At 53.5% G+C, this 21,389-nt stretch overlaps 2 protein-coding genes across 8 annotated transcripts in view; both read right to left on the reverse strand.

The window, feature by feature from the left end:
* SPOUT1 (SPOUT domain containing methyltransferase 1) lies at nucleotides 1–7,185 on the reverse strand. The gene is made up of 12 exons (XM_032418679.1): nucleotides 7,117–7,185; nucleotides 6,476–6,521; nucleotides 6,065–6,190; nucleotides 4,286–4,445; nucleotides 3,959–4,048; nucleotides 3,789–3,838; nucleotides 3,451–3,581; nucleotides 2,162–2,234; nucleotides 1,960–2,058; nucleotides 1,340–1,442; nucleotides 1,007–1,154; nucleotides 1–166 (listed from the first exon to the last, which is right to left on the reverse strand). The coding sequence occupies exons 1-12, from the start codon at nucleotides 7,150–7,152 to the stop codon at nucleotides 98–100; spliced, it is 1,131 nt and encodes a 376-aa protein (XP_032274570.1). The 5' UTR covers nucleotides 7,153–7,185; the 3' UTR covers nucleotides 1–97.
* A 1,400-nt stretch (nucleotides 7,186–8,585) lies between these two features.
* KYAT1 (kynurenine aminotransferase 1) overlaps nucleotides 8,586–21,389 on the reverse strand; it is a 31,940-nt gene continuing 19,136 nt past the window's right edge. For 4 of the 7 annotated variants that reach the window (XM_032418683.1, XM_032418685.1, XM_032418681.1 and 1 more), the window contains 13 exons: nucleotides 19,511–19,722; nucleotides 17,625–17,683; nucleotides 15,135–15,282; nucleotides 13,033–13,182; nucleotides 12,865–12,951; nucleotides 12,496–12,624; nucleotides 10,904–11,024; nucleotides 10,486–10,562; nucleotides 10,268–10,357; nucleotides 9,963–10,149; nucleotides 9,801–9,880; nucleotides 9,219–9,305; nucleotides 8,586–9,119 (listed from right to left, as the gene is read on the reverse strand). In XM_032418683.1, coding sequence (XP_032274574.1) covers nucleotides 9,054–9,119; nucleotides 9,219–9,305; nucleotides 9,801–9,880; nucleotides 9,963–10,149; nucleotides 10,268–10,357; nucleotides 10,486–10,562; nucleotides 10,904–11,024; nucleotides 12,496–12,624; nucleotides 12,865–12,951; nucleotides 13,033–13,182; nucleotides 15,135–15,282; nucleotides 17,625–17,683; nucleotides 19,511–19,606 — 1,377 coding nt within the window. In that variant the 5' untranslated portion in view covers nucleotides 19,607–19,722 and the 3' untranslated portion in view covers nucleotides 8,586–9,053. The remainder of the gene's footprint in view (nucleotides 9,120–9,218; nucleotides 9,306–9,800; nucleotides 9,881–9,962; nucleotides 10,150–10,267; nucleotides 10,358–10,485; nucleotides 10,563–10,903; nucleotides 11,025–12,495; nucleotides 12,625–12,864; nucleotides 12,952–13,032; nucleotides 13,183–15,134; nucleotides 15,283–17,624; nucleotides 17,684–19,510; nucleotides 19,723–21,389) is intronic. The other 3 variants (XM_032418687.1, XM_032418688.1, XM_032418686.1) reach the window with 2 other exon arrangements.

Below are 21,389 nucleotides of genomic sequence, written 5' to 3' on the forward strand. Positions count from 1 at the left end.
TTGGAGACAAAAGTCCTGGCTGTGTCTGTCCCAGGGGCCCCTCAGGAGCCTCTGGCTTCCCTGCCGCTGCTTCACAGTCTTCGGCCTGCTGGAACCTTCAGCTGGGCCGGGCACCCGCCTGGGTGAGGCCAGGCTGCAGGGCGGCCAGGGAGATGAGGATGGCCTCCTGGAGGGGAAGTGGGGCCGTGGGCTGGGGCCTGGGAGGCCGGCGGGCGCCCAGCTCCCAGCCTCGCAGGGCTCGACCGCCCGGCCCCCCCCCCCCCCCGCCCCGCCCCGGGGCTTGCTGCCCTCCGCAGGGCCCCAAGGACGTTAAGAACAGGCTCAGCCCCATCCTACCGATCTGCCACAGGCTGGCTGCATGCCCGCCGGGGAAGGGCCTTGCCTCTCTGCTCCTTAAGGGGTGTTCTCAGCTCCCAGGACAGGGTGGGTGCAGGGCTTCCTGCTGGGAGGGTGTGGCCCCTGGAGGGCCCTCAGGGACAGACTGGAGCTGCCCACCTGTGTAGTCACCGCCCTTTGAGACTACTGGACGCCAAGTGCCTCGAGCGTGCGGACCTCAGAAGTGGGTCCACCGGTCCCATGGGTGCACAGGACTGAGGCTCCCAGAGCTGGCTGCATACTGCCCCCCACAGGACTAAGGTGCCACTGAAGCCCAGTGGGGAGGGCTGCCCTGCCCACCACGGTCACGTGGAGGAAGTGGATCACTGAGCGTATGGCTGGGAAAACTGAGGCCCAGAGCTGGGATGGCCAGGGTCGCCTGAGTTACCCAGCCTGGGAACAGCTGGATGGGCACCAGCACCCAGGATTCTCGACTCCCAGCTCACTCCTACTCTGTCCCTGCTGGAATTCACGGTGGTGAGAGGCCGAGGCCGTTAGGAAACCATCTCCAGGGAAGGCTGGCTTGAGACAGCCTTGGGCAGAGCTGCACCCCCGCTTGGACAGACCCCTGGCTGGCAGTAGAACCTTGAGAACAGCCTGGGGGCTGCAGGCGGGAGGCAGGCAGGCTCACCTCGGTGCGGATGGTGCGGCTGCCCTGGCTAGGGCAGGTGTTGACGTACAGATCGAAGAGGACACTGGGTTCGGCCACCTCTAGGTTGGGGTCAGCATCCACTCCAGCTTCCAGCCCCTGGAGGCCCCCGAACACCACGAGAGCATGCCTGGCACCCACAGGAGGGGTTCAGTCCCTGCTCACTAAGGCCACACTGAATGCAGCTTCCCAGCGCTCTCAGCCCCCCACTCCCGGGACACAGTTAGGGGCCCAGTCTGTACAGCTCTGCCCCCCACCAAACAGGCTTCCGGCTCCATTTCCCCTTCCCCGGCCCCTGCCCCAGGCTGTACCCACCTGAAGCTGGGCAGCTGGGCGGAGGTCACATCCGAGCCTCTCTCTGATGTCCCAATGGTCAGGTCATACCCGTCCTGGAAGGGGGCCTCAGCAAACACGGCACCTGGGGGAGAGACCAGTTCCCTGGGGGTCCCGTTCCAATGCCAGAGCCACTTGACTATGTGTGTCTGCATATGGGGGCGGGGGGGAGAAGGGCTGGAAAAGGGGACTCAGGTAAGGGAGTCACACCCAGCCACACACACCCACCGTTCCTGGGAAGTCCGGGACTTGGCAGGGAGAAACCACAGCTATGCGAGACTGGGGACGCAAAGCTGAAGGCGGGTAGGAAGGAGCTCTGAGAATTTATAGTGCACCCTAGACCTATCTGGTCCTTTGGTCCTATTCCCAACCCCACGGCAGACGTTACTAATGAATCACAATCCTTTTCCTCAGAAGTCCTTTACAGTATTCCAAGCAGCGCAGTCAGGGAGACCAAGTCCCAGAGAAGGAAAGGCATTTGCTTAAGGACACACAGTAAGGTGGCAGGACAAGGACCCTGGTCTGCCTTTTGGGTCAAGCAAGGCTCTCTGCGGCCTCCCAGAGAGGGGCCAGCTCTTCAACGGAGGAAGCTCTGTCCTTACTGAGGCAGGAGGCCAGCCGGACCGTGTAGCCCCAGTAGAGACCGGCTTTGGTGCGAGGGTCCTGCGACGACACGACTTTTCCCCGGTAGGTCTTGCTTTCTGCAGAGAAGCAGGGAGGCTGTGAAGAGGGGGCGAGGGACAGGAGGTGGCTGAGGCGGTTCCAAGCCCTCCGGCTGGGCCAGGCTGGGAAGTTTCCAGATACCTGGGAGCTGCTTCTGGTTCAGCTGCACTGTCACGCGAAGTCCAGGCTCCAAGTTCTTGTCAATCTTCACCTCCTGGGGAGAAGCCAGGAGAAATGGGTGCTGTTCCCCAGATGGCCAGCAGGTGTCACTGTTCTCCCAGATGCTGGGAGAGCTGAGCGGCTCACAAGGTACCTGAGGGGTCCGGCTCAACCTCTGTCCCCTTTCTCTGGCACCTAGGCCAGACCTGCTCTCAAGAGACCATTTGTGGGGTGACTGGGTGGTTCAGTCGGTTAAGCAGCCGACTCTGGATTTCGGCTCAGGGCAAGATCCCGGGGTCCTGGGATCGAGCCCCACGATGGGCTCTACACCCAGCAGGGAGTCCGCTTGAGGACTCTCTCCTTCTCCCTCTGCCCCTCCCTGCTCCCCATGCAAGCATGTGCAGGTTCTCTCTCTCTCAAATAAATAAATCTTAAAAAAAAAAAAAAAAAGAAAGAGAGAGACCATTCTTGCAAAACTACCAGACGCTGGGCAAAGATGAACGCTCTGGGCCTGGCACAGGGCAGGAGTAAGTATTTCGCAAGATGGAATCCCAGTCTTCTACGTTCTGAACAGATGTGGCTATGCCACTTCCTAGCTACAGCGGTTTGAGCAGGCCACTTAACCTCTGCGAGCCTCGGTTCCCTCCGCTGTCGAACAGCAAACCCTCCACAAACAACAGCCCAGGGCCCGGCATGAGGTCAACGGGAGCTGCGACGAGTGACAACCGATGTCTGTGTTTTGTGCCAACTCTGAATTCAGGATAGGGCACTTTCCCTTCTGAGGTTTCTCCTGTTTTCTCCTTTCGTCTGGGTCTGGGTCATCCCAGTCTGCAGTTAGCCCGTCATTTCTGGTCTGCTCTTTTTGAGGGGAGGGGACCCTCCACCTTGAAGTATTTCTGTCTCTGAATCCAGAAGCCCTGAGAGTAAGCAGGCAGCAGATGAATGCGCCAATCCCAGCGTGGCTCTGCGTCCTGCTGGAGCTGCCCCAGAGGGATTCTGAACTTGTTTTTGTAGGGTTTTGGCTGGGGTGGATTGGGTCTGAGCGTGAGGACTACCTCTGTTCATTTACTTTTTAAGAAACAGTGTATTTGCTCCTGGCTTTATCTACTGAGCCTTGTTTGGGGGCACTTCTCTGGCCCAAATCTACATCAGTAGGGAACTGCGGGCACAGATGCCCGGGTCCAGGGCTCCCTGCTCACAGGACCCTGCCTGCCCTCCACGGCCCGGATGTGTCCGGAATGTCTGTCCCAACCCGCTCTCCCAATCCCTACCTTCTTCATGCCACAGTTGACAAAGGACCCGTGGCCTGGCCGGGTGGGCCGGTCCACCACGATGCCTTCTCTGAACTCGGACTCCTCATCCTGACGCATGTGGTGAGGGCTGTCCAAGGGGTTCAGAAGCCCTGTGGGTTGGGAGATGCAAAGGCACACGGTGGTATGGCAGGAACCTTGGAGGCCTGGTCCGAGTTCCAGGGCTGCCACAGACCTGCTGTTTGCCACCAGGCAGAGGCCTTGCCCTGCCTGGGCCTGTTTTCTCAACTGAGCAGCAATTTCTCAGGGTCTGGGGGATGATCCATGAGAAATGGGGTCAGCACCCCCTGCGGCCTTACCTGCAAACTGGAGATCCTGATGCTTGGGGAAGAACGCCTTTCGTAGGTACCTAGTAAAGACCGTGGATCTCAGGAAGTTCCCAGGGGAGGCTGTCCCCTGCCTGACCTGCACCTCGACCACCCTCCTCCTCCCCATCACGTTCAGGGAAGTCTGCCCTTCACCCCCTTACTGTGGACACTCCAGGTACTGCAGGATCCGGGCCAGCTGCACGCATGCCTGCCCCTTCTTGCCGACTCCCCTGAATTCTCCCTCCACGGTCCTGGAGAGAAAAAGATAAGGCTTCCAGAGCCTCCTGTGCTCCCTTCGAGAGCTCCTCCACCCAATCTGACCCCTGCAGTGCCCTGCTTTGCAACTCTTCCCACCAGATTCACCAGGGGAAACTGCAGGCAGCGTTCTCCGCCCAGGCAAGTAGGCAGCGACAAGGATGAAGCAAAGTCAATCCCAGCGGTCCCTCCCTCCTCACTGAGCCCCGGTGCCCTATTGGATGGCCCCTCACTTGGCATCTTGGCCTTCTTCGTCGAACACCACAATCTCATCCACACAGAAGATGGTGCAGGCTCTGGCAATCTGGCCAGCCAGGTAGGTGCGCAGCTCCGGGGACTGGGCATTGTCCAGGATGGAGCCTGGCAGGGCCACACTCAGGGTGTAGGGCCGACCTGAGCAGGGGAGGGGCGTTCACGGGCAGTCTAAGAGGCTAGGGTCGAGCTCTCCCCTCTCTCCCTCTAATCCCAGGGCCCAGAGTTAGAAGACTTTTCCTCTGGGAGGAATTTTGAGGCCAGCAAAATAGATCCAACTCCGCCTTCCAGGCCTCAATCTACCCAGGAGGAAAATGGACCTACTGGTCCCCGAGGCGCCCATGGACAGGGCACACCATTGGGCAAGACTGGAGAGTGGTTAGAGGCACTGGGCCACGTTCACGTGCTGGCTCCACCCCCTACTGCCTCAGTTCTTCAGCTGTCAAATGGGGATAATAAAGAGAGCTAATATTATTAGGGCCTTTTCTGTGTGCATTTACCCCATAACCCTAAGAAGTATTACTATGATCCCCATCGAGAAGTGGGGACCCTGTGACCCAGAGAGATCAAACATGTGGCACAAGGTCACACAAAAGGCAAGACAGCTGAGATATGCGTTCAGGCTGTCTAGTTCCGGAGGGACCACCATATTTCCTTCCCAGAGTCACCCAAAGGGAGCCACGTGAGGGAACACCCAGGAAGGACTTCCCGGGTGTCTGAAACAGCTGACATGCTCAGTTGCTATCCCCACTGTCAACATCATCACTGGTAACCAACGGGCTTTAGAGGGCATGTTATGACACCCTAACCCTCCTGACATTTGGGTCTAGACAAGGAGAAAAGATACAATCTGTTAGGGTAGATCCAGATGTACTAATGTGGAAGGACACACAGGGCACAATGTGGAATGAGAAAAACCAGGTCCAGAAGCTAATGGATAAAGTGACTTCATTTTTGTAAAACTGTATCTATATACTCTACATATGCATAAGTGGATATAATGTAACATCTGGAGAAACTTTCACTGCAATGTTTGCTGGGATTTTTCTTCTTTACAGTTTTCTGTATTTTGGGGAGGGGGATTGTTTTGAACGGGTATTATTTAATGAGAAAAAAAAGACAAATTCTTATTATAATCAAAATAAGGGGCGCCTGGCTGGCTTAGTTGGTAGAGCGTTCAACTCTTGATCTCAGGGTTGTGAGTTCAAGCCCCACGTTGGGTGTAGAGCTTCCTTAAAAAAATAAAATCAAAATAAGTAAACGCGGGCGCCTGGGTTGCTCAATCGTTAAGCATCTGCCTTTGGCTCAGGTCATGGTCCCAGGGTCCTGGGATCGAGCCCCGCATCGGGCTCCCTGCTCCGCGGGAAGCCTGCTTCTCCCTCTCCCACTCCCCCTGCTTGTGTTCCCTCTCTCACTGTGTCTCTCTCTGTCAAATAAATAAAATCTTAAAAAAAAAAAAAAATAAGTAAATGAACAACTACATTAAAGCACACAGAAAGTGCTCAATAAAAAAGTAAAAAAAAAACAACAACAAAAACAAAAACCTGTCATTATGATGAGAGTTCTGGAGGTATAAAGTTATGATATGTGATGCTTAGGCTCCAAAGGATTGAAATCTACCTAAGTAGGAGGTTAGGACTCAGGTTTCCCCATTCTCTGGACCTGTTTCTCCCTCAGGACAAGATGTCTGGACCCACTGGTCTCTAAGGTCCCTTTCAGATATGACATTCTCTTCCCTGCCCAGGACCCAGTCTGCTCACCCTGGTCCTCCCTCTGTGCAGTTGCCTCTTCTTCCTGCTGGAGCTTTGCCTGTTCTTCCTGTGCCCGCTGCCGCTCCAGTTTTTTCATCAGCTTGAGATCCTTCCACTTCTTTTTCTCCTCTTTCTCTGGAGAAGAGGACATGTGGATTGGTGGAGGGGAAAGGGACTTGGGAGGGAGAGGGACATGGAGCAGTCCAGAAGATGGTGCCCTCCCAATACGGTCAGCCTGGCCTCTCCAGTGCTGCTTACTGAGCAGCCAGAGGAGCCTCCGTGGCCCCGTCTTTCCCATTTTGGATGCTGGGGGACCCAGAGGGACAAACCTGGAGGCTCCCCCCGAGGTTCAGCAGTGCACTGCTGGAGTGGCCTTGGGCAAGGCTGAATAGATCCCCTCCCCTTCAGCCTCTTACTTACTCTGCTGCTTCCATTTTCGCCACTCGACCCTTTGGCCATGTTCACCCTAGAGTAGGAATGGGAAGAGGTACCGGAGTGAGGCTTAATGATCACAACTGGGAGGGGGTCCCACTTCCTGCCTATCAATGGGGGTGGTGAGGAAACCACGGAATGCCCCCACACCGCTGCTGCTGGGAGAGCGTCAGAGCAGAGACCTGCGACACTCTAGGGCCTGGGACCGGGCCTGACACATAGCAAGCACTCAGTAAGTTGTCGAATCGAGTCTGACACGACAGAAGAGGAAACTGAAGCTCAGGGGGAGAGGATCTGCCTACTGTCGCCCTGGGAGTCAGAAGAGATACGCCACGAAAGATACGCCACCTCCCGAATCCACGCCCGGGTCAGAGTAGCCGCAAGGGGCTCCAGCAATGGGTTACCTGACGCTGTCCCGGCCCTGGCTCGGACCCCGGCACTCACCCCCGCTTCTCCTGCGCAGGGGCGCACGCGGCCACGAGCATGCGGCACCTCGGGGCTTCCGGCCTCGGATCAGCGACAAGCAGGGAGCGGGAGGCGCGGCCCAACCCCGCCACGGGCCCCCACGCGGCTCGTTCTAGCGCCCCCACCCCCTGTCCTGCCCCGGGGCTCCACTCCCCGCCACTTACCGGGCCGCAGGGCCGCTTCTTCACGCGCTCCGCCATGTTCGCCGCACACCGTCGGCCACGCCCTGCCAATCAGGCTCACCTCTTCCGGCCACACCCCCCGAGCCGTCCAATCGGAGAGCCAATGGCATGCGGGGGCGTGGCCCACACGTCTAGAGGCTTTGAGAGCGCGTGGGTTGGGACGCGCTCGCTGGGTGAGCAGGGTCCGCGCAGGGCGTGGGGGCCAGATCTTGTCGCCGGCCTCGGGGGTCCAGAGGGGCAGTTTGTGCAGTGCTGTGCCGGATCTTTGGACGACAGGAGAGCTGCCCTCCGTTCCCGCACGAGCGCGACACTTAAAACTCAGCTCGATTTTATTCTACATGGGGACCTTGAGGCCCAGAGCTGGAGTGTGATTCAGAGCTGGAAATGATCTTAGAATTTAATCCAGTTCTTTTATGGATGCATTCATTTACTCTCTCTTTTAATTAACAGACTTTATTTTTTAGAGCAGATTTACCAAAAATTGAGCACATAGTAGAGTTCCCATATAACCCTTCTCCCCCACTCATTTCCCCCCACTCTCAACATCTTGCCTTACTGTGTACCTTTACTGTAGTTGATGAACCGATATTAATACAGTATTATTAACTAAAGTCCATAGTTTACATTAGGGTTCACTCTGTGTTGTACATTCTACAGGTTTTGGCAAAGACATAATGTCATGTATCTACCATTACAGTATGGTACAAAATAAGTCCACTGCCCTAAAAATCTTGTGTTCCACCTACCCTCTTCCAAGCCCCTGGCAACCACTAATCTTTTTTTACTATCTCTATAGTTTTGTCTTTTCCAGAATGTCATATAGTTGGAATCAAAGTATGTAGCTTATTTGTTTATTTATTTAAGATTTTATTTATTTATTTGAGAGAGAGAATGAGATAGAGAGAGAGATCTTGAGGGTCAGAGGGAGAAGCAGACTCCCCACTGAGCGGGGAGCCAGATGCGGGACTCGATCCTGGGACTCCAGGATCATGACCTGAGCTGAAGGCAGTCGCTTAACCAACTGAGCCACCCAGGCGCCCTCAGAGGCTTGTTTAATGAGATGGTGGGCATCTAGGCCCCTGACACAGGGGGGTGCACAATTAAATGCGCTACTTCCTTCCCCTTCTGCCTAAACTCCCTGGCCCTCCTGGCCTGCACTCTGACCCCTGTGAGACAGGAGACTGTTCGTGTCTCCCTGTCAGACACCCAATGGAGGCCCCCACCTCCTACACATGCACAATGTGCCACAGCCACACCCCTTCTGAGCCCCGGGTTCAGCACAAGTCCCCAGTCCTTGCCCTGCTCTGGGCCTCCGTTTTACTCCACAAAACACATTTGTACAAAGAGGGGCTGGGATCTAAGTTTCACTGAGGTGTCTTCCGTTTCGCCCCAGGCCCCATCAGCGATCAGCACCACCGTGTGAAGCAGAGAGAAGCAGCCAATAAGGGTCTAAATAAGTTAAAGCTTTATTATGGGTGGAAAGTACTGGCTTGAGGACTCAAGCCTAAAGACCACTTCCCGAGGTTATCTAAGGAGAGAAAGAAAGGGCGGGATGCCGGAGCCTAGGCTGGGGCCAGAGCAGGGCTGGGACTCAAGGCCAGTACACTGCTGGACTCTGTCCCTTGAGTCCCAGACAAGTCTGGGGGAGAATACGGAGGGGACCCAAGACTCTATGACCCAATCCAGGGAGGAGCAGGAAGAGGCCCAGGTCAGGTGCACCTCACCACTATGACAGGAATATAGGTACTGTGGGAAGCGCTTCTGAATCCACCAAGACCAAGAAGGAGGGCTCTTCCCTGGGGGTATCCTGTGTCGCAGAGAAGGGGGCCCCTAGCTCAGTCTACGCCCAACCTGGGAAGGGCTGACACCCTGGCAAAGAACATGCAGGAACCAGGTGGGGCCGGGATGAGCAGGCGGCGTCAGGGCCTGAGTTCATCCTTCCATTTCCGCAGCTTCTCGTCCATGGCCTGGAGCGTGGACTCATCCTGCACCAATACAGATCGGTCCTACCCCTCTCCCCATACCACCAGTGGGCCACGGGGAGCTTGAGGAGGCCCTCTCTCCCCATCAACCCCGTCCTTTACCTTCACAAAACAGAAGCGGACATAGTGGTCGAAGTGCTTCTGATGTGGCCTGCTGTAGAAGACGGAGACCGGGATGGCCGCCAAGCCCTGGGGAGGAGGAAGCCCACGTCTCAACACCGCCCCACAGCATGGCAGGCCCTGGCTCTGGGGGACAGAGTTTCCCACGATGGGCTGGGGCAGGGACAGTTAGCTTCGGTGCAGTACCTCTCAGTGCTGGGTCAAGGTCAGGGGAAAAGAATGGCAGAGCATCGTTCCCAGTCCCTCCCTGTATACAGAGGGGAGGTGGTGGCTGCCTGGGGGGGAGCGCCACGTGGCAGGTCAGGGCAGAGCCAGAGAAGAAATCTGCCTTAGGGTCAGAGCTCAGAGCCGGATGAGCTCGGGGTTAAGGCGCCAACTCCGCACCGTACAGATGAGACGGCCGAGGCCCTGAGAGCCCAGGGATGCCTGCCAGCCCGCACAGCATCTTTTTGCAAATTCCAGACACAGATGCACCCCGGTACTAGGGCTGATGGCAGAGGCTGGGCTGGATTGGGGCTCGGCCTCTAAAAGCACCCACAGGGGCCCAGGCCGAGCCCGGCCCACCTTGTTCCTGATCATCCACTTGACGAAGCGTCTGTCGTAGGGCTCGTCCACATCGCCTGGCAAGTCGGGCATCTTGCTCTCTGGGGGACAGAAGCCACGCTGAGCCCTGGGCCGCCTCCAGCCCCCGGCCCCCCTCCGCCCAGCCTGGCCAGTCCTGCTCACTGAAGTCTGAGATGTCTGCGACGAGGAAGTAGCTGCCCTGGGGGACCACGGGCCTCAGGCCCACAGACTGCAGGCTGCGAACCATGTGGTCCCGGTAGCGCCACACGGCTTGGGGAAGCTGCACAAAGTAGCTGCTGGGTTGGCCAAAGTGCAGTTGCTCGTGCTGGAAGCTCTGCGCCACCGCGGCCTGCGGAGGGCAGGTGTGCACACGGCGGGGGTGGGGGGGGTGGGGGGGTGGGGTGGTGATCGGACCGGGCTCTGTGGTGGCCCCGCCCCCCACAGCAGGGTGCCCTGACTCTCCTCACCTGGCCCTGCGTGGGACAGTGATAGACAGTGTTCTGGTGCACGGTGCGCAGGTGCTTCATGAGCCTGTCCGGGCCCAGGGCCCAGCCCACCTGGACCAGGAACACGGGGAGGGGGTGAGGCCCTTCAGGGCCTGGCCACACCCCTTCTTGATTCCCAGTGCAGCCTCGCCTGCCCCGGATCATGGGGGGAGGCGGTACCCCAACCCTCGTCAACTCACCTTCCAGCCAGTGGCGCTGAAGCTCTTGCCAGCGCTGCCAATGGTCACGGTGCGTTCCCACATGCCCGGGAGGCTGGCTGCCCAAGGCCAAAGAGAGTAGCTGCTGAGACCGGGGCGAGGGGCAGGGGAGGGGTGGTGGCCGGGCCCCCGGCACACACTCGGGCTCTCGGCACCCCGGCCCCTGCTATGTGCTAAGCTATTTCCGGGGTTCATCTCAGCTCCTGTTCATGACCCCCCCGGGAGGCTGTGCCCTTGTGACCTCCTGCTCTCAGAGAAGTCACTGCCCCAGGCCACACGACCTGTGTGGCTCCAGACCCACGGGCCCTAATCACGGGGCCTGCTCGGACTCCCAGCCTGGGCTCAGGGCCCTGCCACAAATGCCCGGGGGACTGGAGGCCCCCAGGCCGGCATGGCTCACCGATGCTGACGTGCTGGTGCCCGTCATAGACCAGCCACTGGTAGACCTCGTCACTGATGCAGATCACGTCATGCTGCTGGCACAGGCTGGCCACCAGCTCCAGTTCTGCCTTGGAGAACACCTGTGGGGACCACCCCCAAGCAGAGAGGCCTGCTCAGAGAGATGAACGGATACCACCGAGTTCGCTGCTAAGGGCTTTTCCATCCCATCCTATGGAATCCCTTGCAACACTGACCCTGGGAGGTCTGCTGCGAGCTAACAGAAAACATACATGTTGGTCTCTGCCCTCCGGTTCCTGGCACAGAGCTCCTAAAACCCTTGTAAATGTCTCAGTCACAGGGGCACTGGGAGCATCTCTTGTTCTAATATTCAGTCTTTGACGCCTGACACGGGGGTCCTAAAGCCCTTGTAAATTCCTAAATGAAAAGAGCACTAGAAGTGTTTTTTGTTCTAAGGAGGTGACTCTGGGTGGCACCTGGGTAGCTCCAGGATCGGGGCTGGTCACCAGAATGGCCAAGCCACGATTCCAAGCTTGGAATTTCAGCCCCACCTGCATCCTACAGAGAAGGGAGGGGCTGGAAATGGAGTTAATAATAATTAATCATGGGACGCCTGGGTGGCTCAGTTGGTTAAGCATCTGCCTTCAGCTCAGGTCATGATCCCAGTGTCGGTTTCCCTGCTCAGTGGGAAGTCTGCTTCTTCCTCTCTCTCTGTCCCTCCCCTGGCTCATGCACACACGCTCTCTCTCTCTCAAATAAAATCTTTAAAAAATTATAATAATGATGCCTATGTGAGGAAGCCTCCATAAAATCCCAATAGTACAGTGTTTGGAGTGCTTCTAGGTTGGTGAACACATCCATATACTGGGAGGGTGATGCAGCTCCTCAGGATCCTCCCAGACCTCGCTCTGTGTATCTCTTCATCTGGCTATTGTCTCCTTTCTCATTTGTATCCTTTCTCAACTCCTTTAATAAACTAGTAAACCTAAGTAAGTGTTTCCCTGAGTTCTGTGAGCGGTGCCAGCAAATTAATAGAACCCGAAGAGGGCGTGGTGGGAACCTCAAATTTATAGCCCGTTGGTCAGAAGCAGAGGTGACAAGCTGGGCTGGCATCTGAAGGGCGGGCAGCCTTGTGGGACTTAGCCCTAACCTATGGGATCTGATGCTACCCCAGCTGGTGTTGCAGAATTGCCGGGTGTGGGGTCCCCCACACCTGGGGTCAGAGTGTCTTAAGTGCAGTGGTCATATTAGGGGAGAGACACCCAGTTGGACAACTGGATTTTCCTGTACATCAGTTCTGTCATGTTCCCATTTTACATATGAGAAGACATTCCGAGAGGTGAGGTCACCATTCCCAGGGTCTCGGGAGTCATGGAAGCACCCAGTCTGCTCCACCAGCCAGCACTTATACCTTCCAAGGGGATTCCTGCCCCTGTCCCTGGGACTTTGGGGAGCCTCGGTCCTCAGAGCTCATTACACGTTGCCCTCCCATTTCACAGATGAAGAAACTGAGGCCTGACGCAGCAAATCAGTAACATAGCAGGGACTTGAACCCAGTCTGGAGGGGTCCCTGAAAGGAGGTCTCTCAGGTACCTTTCCCACAGGGTTGTTGGGTGTGTTGAGGATTAGGGCTTTGGTACGAGAGGTAAACTTGCTGGCCAGCTCTGCGGGGTCCAGCTGCCAGTTGCTGGCAGAATCCAGTTCCCCATCCTGGGTAGGGCTCTGTAAGAGGAGGTGGAAGGGGGCAGCAATTAATAAGCTACCTGACATTCAGCTCCAAGGATCTGGCCTTCCTTCATAGTCATCTGTCCCCACCCTCTCTCCTCTGGAACTCTGGATACGCCTCCCCATCCTGAAGCAACTGGCCTCCTTTCCTTCCTTCCTTCCTTCCCACCTCCCAGGGGCCAACACAACACACTCCTTGGACCCTCTGCCCACCCACACCCCAACCAGCATCCTCACCGGCTTCAGGGTCACAAACACAGGGCGACCCCCTGACATCAATGTCATGGGTTCATAACAGTCAAAAAAGGGCTCTATGATGATGACCTAGCAAAAGGATCAGATTGGCTGGGGTCAGTATCGCCCCTTGCCCCTTATCCCTACCCAGCCCGAGCCTCTCTCACTCACCTCATCTCCTTCGTCCACCAGGGCCTGGAAGGCTGTGAACAGGGCCCCATAGGCACCCACAGTCACCAGCACGTTCTTGAGTGGGTCTATCTCCTGTTCCAGCAGCTTCCCAAAGAAACTTGCCAGGATCTTTGTCAGGGGTGGGTAACCCTGCCAGGACAGCAGCGGTCAGTCGCCTGGCTCAGCTTGGGCCCACCCTCCTGCTGAGCCGCATTCAGGCAGTTCTAGCGCTTTCCTGAGGCAAATGGGCTCCTGTACGGTGAGTTCTTTCATTTCCTCCACCAGCGCTGGCCATCAGACCTGTTCTGTGCAGGCCCAAAGTCCAGGGCTAGGATTTGGTGGAGAACTGGGCAGAGTGCATGACTTTGTGGAGTACCATCCAACAGAGCCCCATAGCAGTGGCAACTGCACGATTTAACCCCCTCCCTCTCAGTTTAAGAAGCACATCCGTGCCATCTGCTCAGCCCAGTAGCCTCGCAAGACACGTATTATTTGATCCCCACCATTTGACAGGTAGAAAAATGGAGACCCAGAGACAGGAAATGACTTGCTCAAGGTCATGCACAGTTGAGGTGCAGGAATAGGACTTTATGGAAGCACCCCACTTTGAGAGGAAGGTTGGATCTGTACACTTGTTTGCTGAGGACACTTATAAAGCACTCGAGGCTAAGCCAAAGGACTGAAACCCCAAGGTCTAGAACTTCACTAAATAATTCACTCAACCAGACTTGACCATGTAAAAATTAAAAATTTCTGTATGGCAAAATATACCAGGAGCAAAGTTAAAAGACAAAACATTGCAAACTAAGAGAAAGAGGTCAGATGTTTAATCTATAAAGAGCTCTTATAAAACAACAAGACAAAGATATAGACCCAAATGAGAAAATGGAGTCGGTCATGAAAGAAGAAGTACTGATGCCCAGTAACTGAAGAAAAGCAAATAAAAGCAACAATGAAATATTGCTATAAGAATATATCAATATTAAAAAGATTGATAATGCCCACGGCTGACAAGAATATGAGACCAGTGTGTTGGTGGGGATGTGAGTAAACCTTTTTGGAAGGCAGTTTGACAACATCCATCACATCTTTAAATGCTTGCACCCTTTGACTCTCTAGTTTTACTTCCAGGGATTTGTCTGAGAGAGAAACGCTCACACATGTGTACAAAGATACAGACACAGAAATAGTCACTGTGCCATTGCTTATAATAGTGAGATAGCCAAACCAGCCCATCAGTGCAGGGCTGCTTCAATAAATTATGGCACAGCTAGGCAAGGGAATACTATGTGGCCCTTAAAAAGAATGAGGCTATCCTGACGTGGAAAGTTGCCCATGACATGCTGCTTAGTGAAATAAACAGGTTACAGAGCATTATACTACGAGTCCATTTGTGCTAAAAAACGCAAATCTCATTATGTTAGGGGTGAGTGTGTGTGCGTTTATACAAGCACTTTAAAAAGTTAAAAGTTTAAAAGTCTAAACGCTCAGCAAAGTAGCAAACTATTGGTCGTGGTTATCTCTGGATGGTGGAACTGGAGGAAATTCCCCCCAGGTAATTCTGATGCATACCAAAGTTTAAGAACCATTTACTGCTTTACTAAACCAAGGACTGGCAAATATTTACTCTGTGACCTTTACATAAAGAGTTTGGATTTAGAGTCAGATCAGTCAGCAGCTTGTCTTTCGAGACTCAGCTTACGTGTCACCTCCTCCAGGAAGCCTCCTCTGGTCTCCCCAGATTTCATTCCCTTCTTCCTGCTCCCACAGCACCCCATCCTCCCCTATCACAGTATATCAATACCTTTGTTTTCTGCTTTTGTTTTATTTATTTATTTTTTGGTCTGCTTTTCCTACTAGACCCTGAGCTCCCAGCTCATGGTTTTTTGTCTGTCTTTCCCCAGACCATGAGCTGTCCCAGGGCCTGGAACAGAGGAGACATTCCATGAACACTGAACTATAGTCACACTGACTTCTCTGGGCTCTGCTCCAGAACCCTAACACCCGTGTGGGCCTGATGCTCAGAAAGGCCTGACCCTTCCTCCCCCAGGGCCTCCTTGAGGCCTGTGTCCCGGGGCCCCAGGCGCGGCAGAGAGACTCACAAATGCCTTGGTGTACTGGTTGAGCATGAAGTCACTGCTGAGGGCGAGCTGAAAGGCTTGAACTGCGAAGTCTGGGGGTGGGAAGTCAGGGAAGCCTTGGCCCAAGTTCACGACATCATATTCACTGGCCATTTTGCCAAACTCCACCCTGAACAACAAATGGAGAGTTGACACCAGGCCGCCCAGACCTGGACTTCCACCTATTTCCAGGGCAGGATGAACAATGCACTGGGCTCATTCCAGAAAAACTGGACGGTTAGCGTCTGCTCCAGCTGAGATCCTGCTGAGAGCTGTGTAAGGGTCAAAACTGGCCCTCGCTTTGGGATTGTGTGGGCCAAGCACTGTGCCAATCCCGTGTCCTACTTTTTTAAAGTAGGCTCCATGCCCCACGTGGAGCCCGGCATGGGACTTGAACTCACAACCCTGAGATCAAGTCCTGAGCTGAGATCGGGAGCCAGACGCTCAACTGACTGAGTCACCCAGGTGCCCCTATCCTACCCATTCTTTAGAAATATTTGTTGAGACTTCCTAAGTGGATTTCACGAACCACAGTTTGAAATGTGTGCTCAATAACCTTCCCATACATATGACATATGTCCTATTCCTGAGTCACAATGGGGATGGAGAAGCTGAAGCTGGCGGTGATTTGCCCAAGGACTCCCAGGTAGTTCATGGCCCAGCCAGCCTTTGATTCAACATCAGTTGGAAGCAAAGTTTATGCTCTAGACCATTAGCCTGGACAGACTGGGGCCCCACCAGCCCCACCATCTGCCATTTCTGGCCCCCAACAACCTTTCTTCTGGCCCTGGCTGGTGGCCACCTCCTCAGGGAAACAGAGAGAGGCTGAGAGGCTGGATGAGGAGGCTGGTGTGTGGCTGCAGGTCGGTTGGGGGCAGAGAAGTCAGCCTTGGCTGTGTTGAATTTGCATAACATTATTGTTCCATCTAAAATCTGTCATTTTCTCCCCAGAGCCCCACAATACCTCTGAAGTTGCTGAGGATCAGAGAGGCTAGTGACCTGCCCAGAGTCACATAGCAGCTGAGGGCAGAGCTGAGATGCAAAATCAGGTGGCGGATGTTCCATGGTGATTGGAACAGGGGAACCAGGCTCAAGTGCCCTACAGAGACCAGCTGCCCCCTAGGTTGGGTCTCTAAGGTCCCGATCCTCAGGCCACCACTCTGGGGTTAGCAAGAACTTGGGGCCCTTTTGTCCTGACTACCATGGCCTTCATCCCCCAGCAACCCCCCCACCCCATCCCGTACATTCTCCACAGGCCTGCTTCTGCCCTGCCCCACCTTTGCATGAGACTTGGCCTCTCTTGGCCTCAATCTCCCCTTCTGCATAATGGGGGTGTTGGGTTCAAGAGTCTGCCAGGTCTGTGAGTCAGGAAAGAGTCTTGCTACCTCTGCCAGCCTGCCTCCTTGTCATTTCCTCCCTTGGAGTTGGACTCTTACCTTAACTGCAAAGGCCCACAAGGCTGACCAGCCTCCCTCACAGACAGGATGGAACATGGTACAACCCAGGGGGCAGCTGGACACTAGAGTTTTGGGCCTGGCTCCTCGGTCCCAGACACCATGGAGCAACAGGTGGAAGATCTTTGCAAAACACAAAGTGCTGTACACGAGGGGGGTTTGAAAAAAAAATGGGGGGGTGCACCTGGGTGGCTCAGTTGGTTGAGTGTCCGACTCTTGATTTTGGCTCAGGTCCTGCTCTCCCGTGCTCCGTGCTGGAAATGAAGCCTGCCTAGGATTCTCTCTCCCACTCCCTCTGCCCCTCCCCCCATCTCCCAACCCTCCCGTGTGACCACACCTGCTCTCTCTCTCTAAAAAAGAAAAGGAAAAAGAAAAAAATGGTCTCATGTTTTGTAAAAACAGCCAACAACTTTTTTTTTGAAAGTACAGGGATGTCGGAGAGCCTGGCTGGCTCAGTGGGTACAGCATGTGACTTATGTTCTGAGTTTGAGCCTCTGTGCTGCTGGCCAAAGGTGGCGGGGAGGGATCAGGTAAAATCCCTACATTTCTCTTACACACCTTCCCACTGCATCCACTGTATTAGTAGTAACAATGGGCACATGCTTCTTTCATATTTAGAACAAGTCAACAGAGAAAATAAATTAACCTCAGCAAATTCCAGTGCAGAGCTGCCTGTATTTTACCTTATCTTACTTAGTTTATTTTACTCTGTACTAAGTGGGAAATAAAATAATCCCTGGAAAGCGCCGAGCCTGGTGCCTGGGTAAGAGCAGGTGAGTCTCCCCCCCGCGCCCCCCCGCCCGGCGCCACAGCCAAGCGGCGTGAAGCTGAGATTCGAACCCAGGCCTGCTGCTCCCGGTCTCACCTCTCCCAAGCTGTGGCTGCAAATCTCACAGTCCGGGGCACGGTGGCCGTCCTGGGTACGGCCGTGTTACCGCAAACCCAGGCACCTCCAGCCCTGTCCCGCCCTCACGCCCGACGGGACACCCGCATGCTTCCCCAGCCCTGCCGAGCTCACCATGGGTTGTGGTCAATCCCGTCCAGCCTGCGAGCCGGCAGCCGCTTGGCCATGGCGACCTGGAGACCAAGCAAGCAGAAGGTCAGAGCGCTGGAGATGGGGCTCTTATCTGACCACAGCCCCCGCCCCCTTGAGGAAGAGGTGCAGATCCGCACCCTCCGAGGGCAGGACCGGCTCCAGTCCGCCTCCGGGCCTGGCCCCGCCCCATTCCGGCCGCCGCACCTGCCCGCCCCCCCCCCCCCCCCCCCCCCCCTCCCCCTTGCCCCACCCCTACCCCCGACCAGTTTGGGAGGACGGGGGAGGAAGAGGGGCAAGGGGGAGGGGGAGGGGGAGGGGGAGGGGGAGGGGCAGAGGGAGGGAGACAAGAGCTTGCCAACATGACGGCAGCAGCTCCCCTTTAGGACAGCCTTGCTCAACTCAGCACAGTCTGGCTGGGCCCATTTTATAGATGAGAAAAATCGCGTTTTTAAAAATAATTTTTTTTAAAGTAAACGTTACGCCCCACATGGGGCTCCAGCTCACGATCCTGAGATCAAGAGTCGTACGGTCTACCTACTGAACCAGCCAGGTACCCAGGAAAATCACATTTTAGAAAAATATCTATCAATGGATATGCCGACATCAATAAAACGGGCTACAAAACAGTATGTACAGTATGATTATGTTTTGTAAAAAATATACCCTACTATATATTTGTATACACGTACATTTTTCTATGACCATATATGAGTAGACGAAAAAAAAGTTTGGAAGGGAAATACATCAAAATGTTAACAAAGGTTCTCTCTGAGTGGTGGAATTATAGGTGATTTAATTTCATGTGTGTGCTTTTCTTTCTTTCTTTCTCTTTAAGTTTATGTATTTAAGTAATCTTTACACCCAACGTAGGGCTCAAACTCATAACCCTGAGATCAAGAGTTGCATGCTCTTCCAACTGAGCCAGCCAGGTGCCCCATGTGTATGCTTTTCTATGGTTCCAATTTTTTGGTATGGAGATCACACCATATTGGATTGATTCCGATATGTGCATTTTTTTTTTTTTTTTTTTGCCTTGCATGTTCTCTGAATTCAAATGTTTCTCAGAATCTCTAGCATGTCTAATTGGCATTTCCCGCCCCGCTTTACTAGTCCATACAGTAACAGTGTATCTTACATTGATGGCATCACGGTTTCGATGCTATAAGGAATTACTTTTGATTTGGGGATGCATCATATTTAAAAAAATAGAGGGGCGCCTGGCTGGCTCAATCAGTAGAACATGTGACTCTTGATCTCGGGGTTGTGAGTTCAAAGCCCCATGTTGGGTGTAGAGATGACTTAAAAATAAAATCTTAAAAAAATGAAGATGAACATCGGGGAGATGGGGGATGCAAGTTGGAGCAAGGGAAGTTTGAGAAGGTTGGGGTGGGGTAAGGGGTAGGGGGTACAGAGGCATAAAGAGAGAGAGAACAAAGGAGGTGAATGGAGGTGAATGAGAATAGGAAGGAAGTAAATATAATGGGACCACAGAAACTTGGGGGACCTCAAAGGTGTCACCTTCAAGTATGTCACACACTAATTGCGTAAGTGAGGAGACAGTGCTTGTTCTTGGCCTTATGTATAATGTATTCCTCAGCCAGTGTGTACTGAGCACCTACTGTGTACTGAACACTGGGCTGGGCTTAGGGGATGATGGGGAAGCAGCACAGCACCATGCAGACCATTCAGATGCAGAGCTACAAGTTCTCCTTAGAGGAAAGGCAAGGCAAGGCAAGGGTCCCCTCCAGGCTACAGTCAGGGAAGGCAACCTGAAAGAAGAGCGTGATGCACAGCTTTGAAGCCAGGCCCATGCCAGATCCCAGGGGCCCTGGGTTGGGCAGCAAAACACATGGGGCTAGAGCACTTACAGTCTGGTGCAAGCACCGAGCGAGAGAAGTTCCAGCCTTCTTTCTCTGGAAGACCCCGGCCAGGTGCAAATGGATGGCTGTCACATTCCTGAACATGCCTCCCAGAGCCTTGGGACACTGGTGACTTCTCCTCCAGGGCAGAGGAGAGGGAGGAGAACGCTCTGGCCAAAAAATGGCTCCGAGGCCAGGGCGTGGGTCCCCCACACACAGCTCTAACAACAACAACAACAGCAACAATAAGAGCTAATATTTATTGACTGGTCATTCTGTGCCAGGCATGGCAACAAGTGCTTTCTTGCATGATTATCCCTCACACCTATAGCCCCCTGACCCCCAGCAATCAGAGTGACCCTTTCAAAATGTAAATTACCTCTAAGGGCTAGGGGGAGGTCCAGGTGAAGATCATGAATGACCCCTAACATCACAGGGAGAGTCAACCCTACATTATGTTCTGACTCTGGAAACACACACACCTCCTGCAAATTATTCCTGTGCTAAAACCAAATCTAAATCAGATCATGCCGCTGGATTACTAAAACACAAGGGACAGAAGAATGTGTTAAATGACACCATGGAGAGGTGATCCACAAATAACCCTGTTTCTTCAACAAATAAAGTAAAAGGGAAAAAAGGTCCAGGGCATGATAGATTAAAAGAGAATTAAAAGACATACATTTAAAAAATGAATGTGGGTGCCTGGGTGGCTCAGTCGTTAAGCATCTGCTTTCAGCTCAGGTCATGATCCCAGGGTCCTGGGATCGAGCCCCGCATCGGCCTCCCTGCTCAGTGGGAAGCCTGCTTCTCCCTCTCCCACTCCCCCTGCTTGTGTTCCCTCTCTGTGTCTCTCTCTGTCAAATAAATAAATAAAATCTTAAAAAAAAAAAAAAAGAATGAATTTGTACCCCTACCTCACAACATACACAAAACTAACTCAAAGTGGATCCTGGACCTAAATACAAGAGCCAAAAATATAAAACTCCTGGAAGAAAACAGGAAGTCTATCTTTGTGATCTTGAATTAGAAGACAGTTTCTTAGGTATGACACCAAAACTGCAGGCAACAAAAGAAAAAAACAGATCCAATGGCCTTCACCAAAATTAAAAACTTTTGTGCCTCAAAGGACACCGTCAAGAAAGTGAAACTATAAAAGTATGGGGGTAAGTATTTGTGAATCATAAATCTGAATTTCTCCAAGGAAGATACATAAATGGCTAATAGGCACATGAAAAGATGCTCAACATCCTTAGTCATTGGGCAAATGTTACTTCACACCTACTAGGATGGCTACAACAAATATCAGGGATAATTACAAGTGTTTCAAGGATACATAAAGTTTATCAGCTAGAAACTTACATGGCAAAACAAATTCTCTTTATTTTCATTTTTTAGAGGTTTTATTTATTTATTTATTTGTTTGTTTGTTTATTTAGAACATGGGTGGGGAGGGACATCCCTGGATCAACAAAATGTGGTAAATCCACGTGATAGAATATCACTCGGCAATAAAAGGGGATGAGGTTCTGACACTTGCTGAAAAATGGATGAAGCTTGACAACGTTGTGCTAAGTAAAAGAAGCCAATCACAAAAGACCACACATTACACGATTCCATTTATACAAAACAGGCAAAGCTCTAGAGATAGAGAGTAAATCGTTGATTGCCTTGGGCTAGGGGTGGGAGTCTGGGGGCAGGAACGGGGACTGACTGCTACGGTTGCTGGCTATCTTTTTGGTGTAATGAAAATGTTCTAAAATTAGATTGTGGTGTGGCCATACTAAAAACCAGTGAACGGTACACTTGGAATGGTTGAATTAGACGGTACGTGTGTAGCATTATATTTCAATAAAATGGTTTTTAAAAACCACCAAGGTTTAGGGGC

Source organism: Phoca vitulina, unplaced genomic scaffold (assembly GCF_004348235.1).
Source record: "Phoca vitulina isolate PV1807 unplaced genomic scaffold, GSC_HSeal_1.0 scaffold21, whole genome shotgun sequence".
NCBI lineage: Eukaryota > Metazoa > Chordata > Mammalia > Carnivora > Phocidae > Phoca > Phoca vitulina.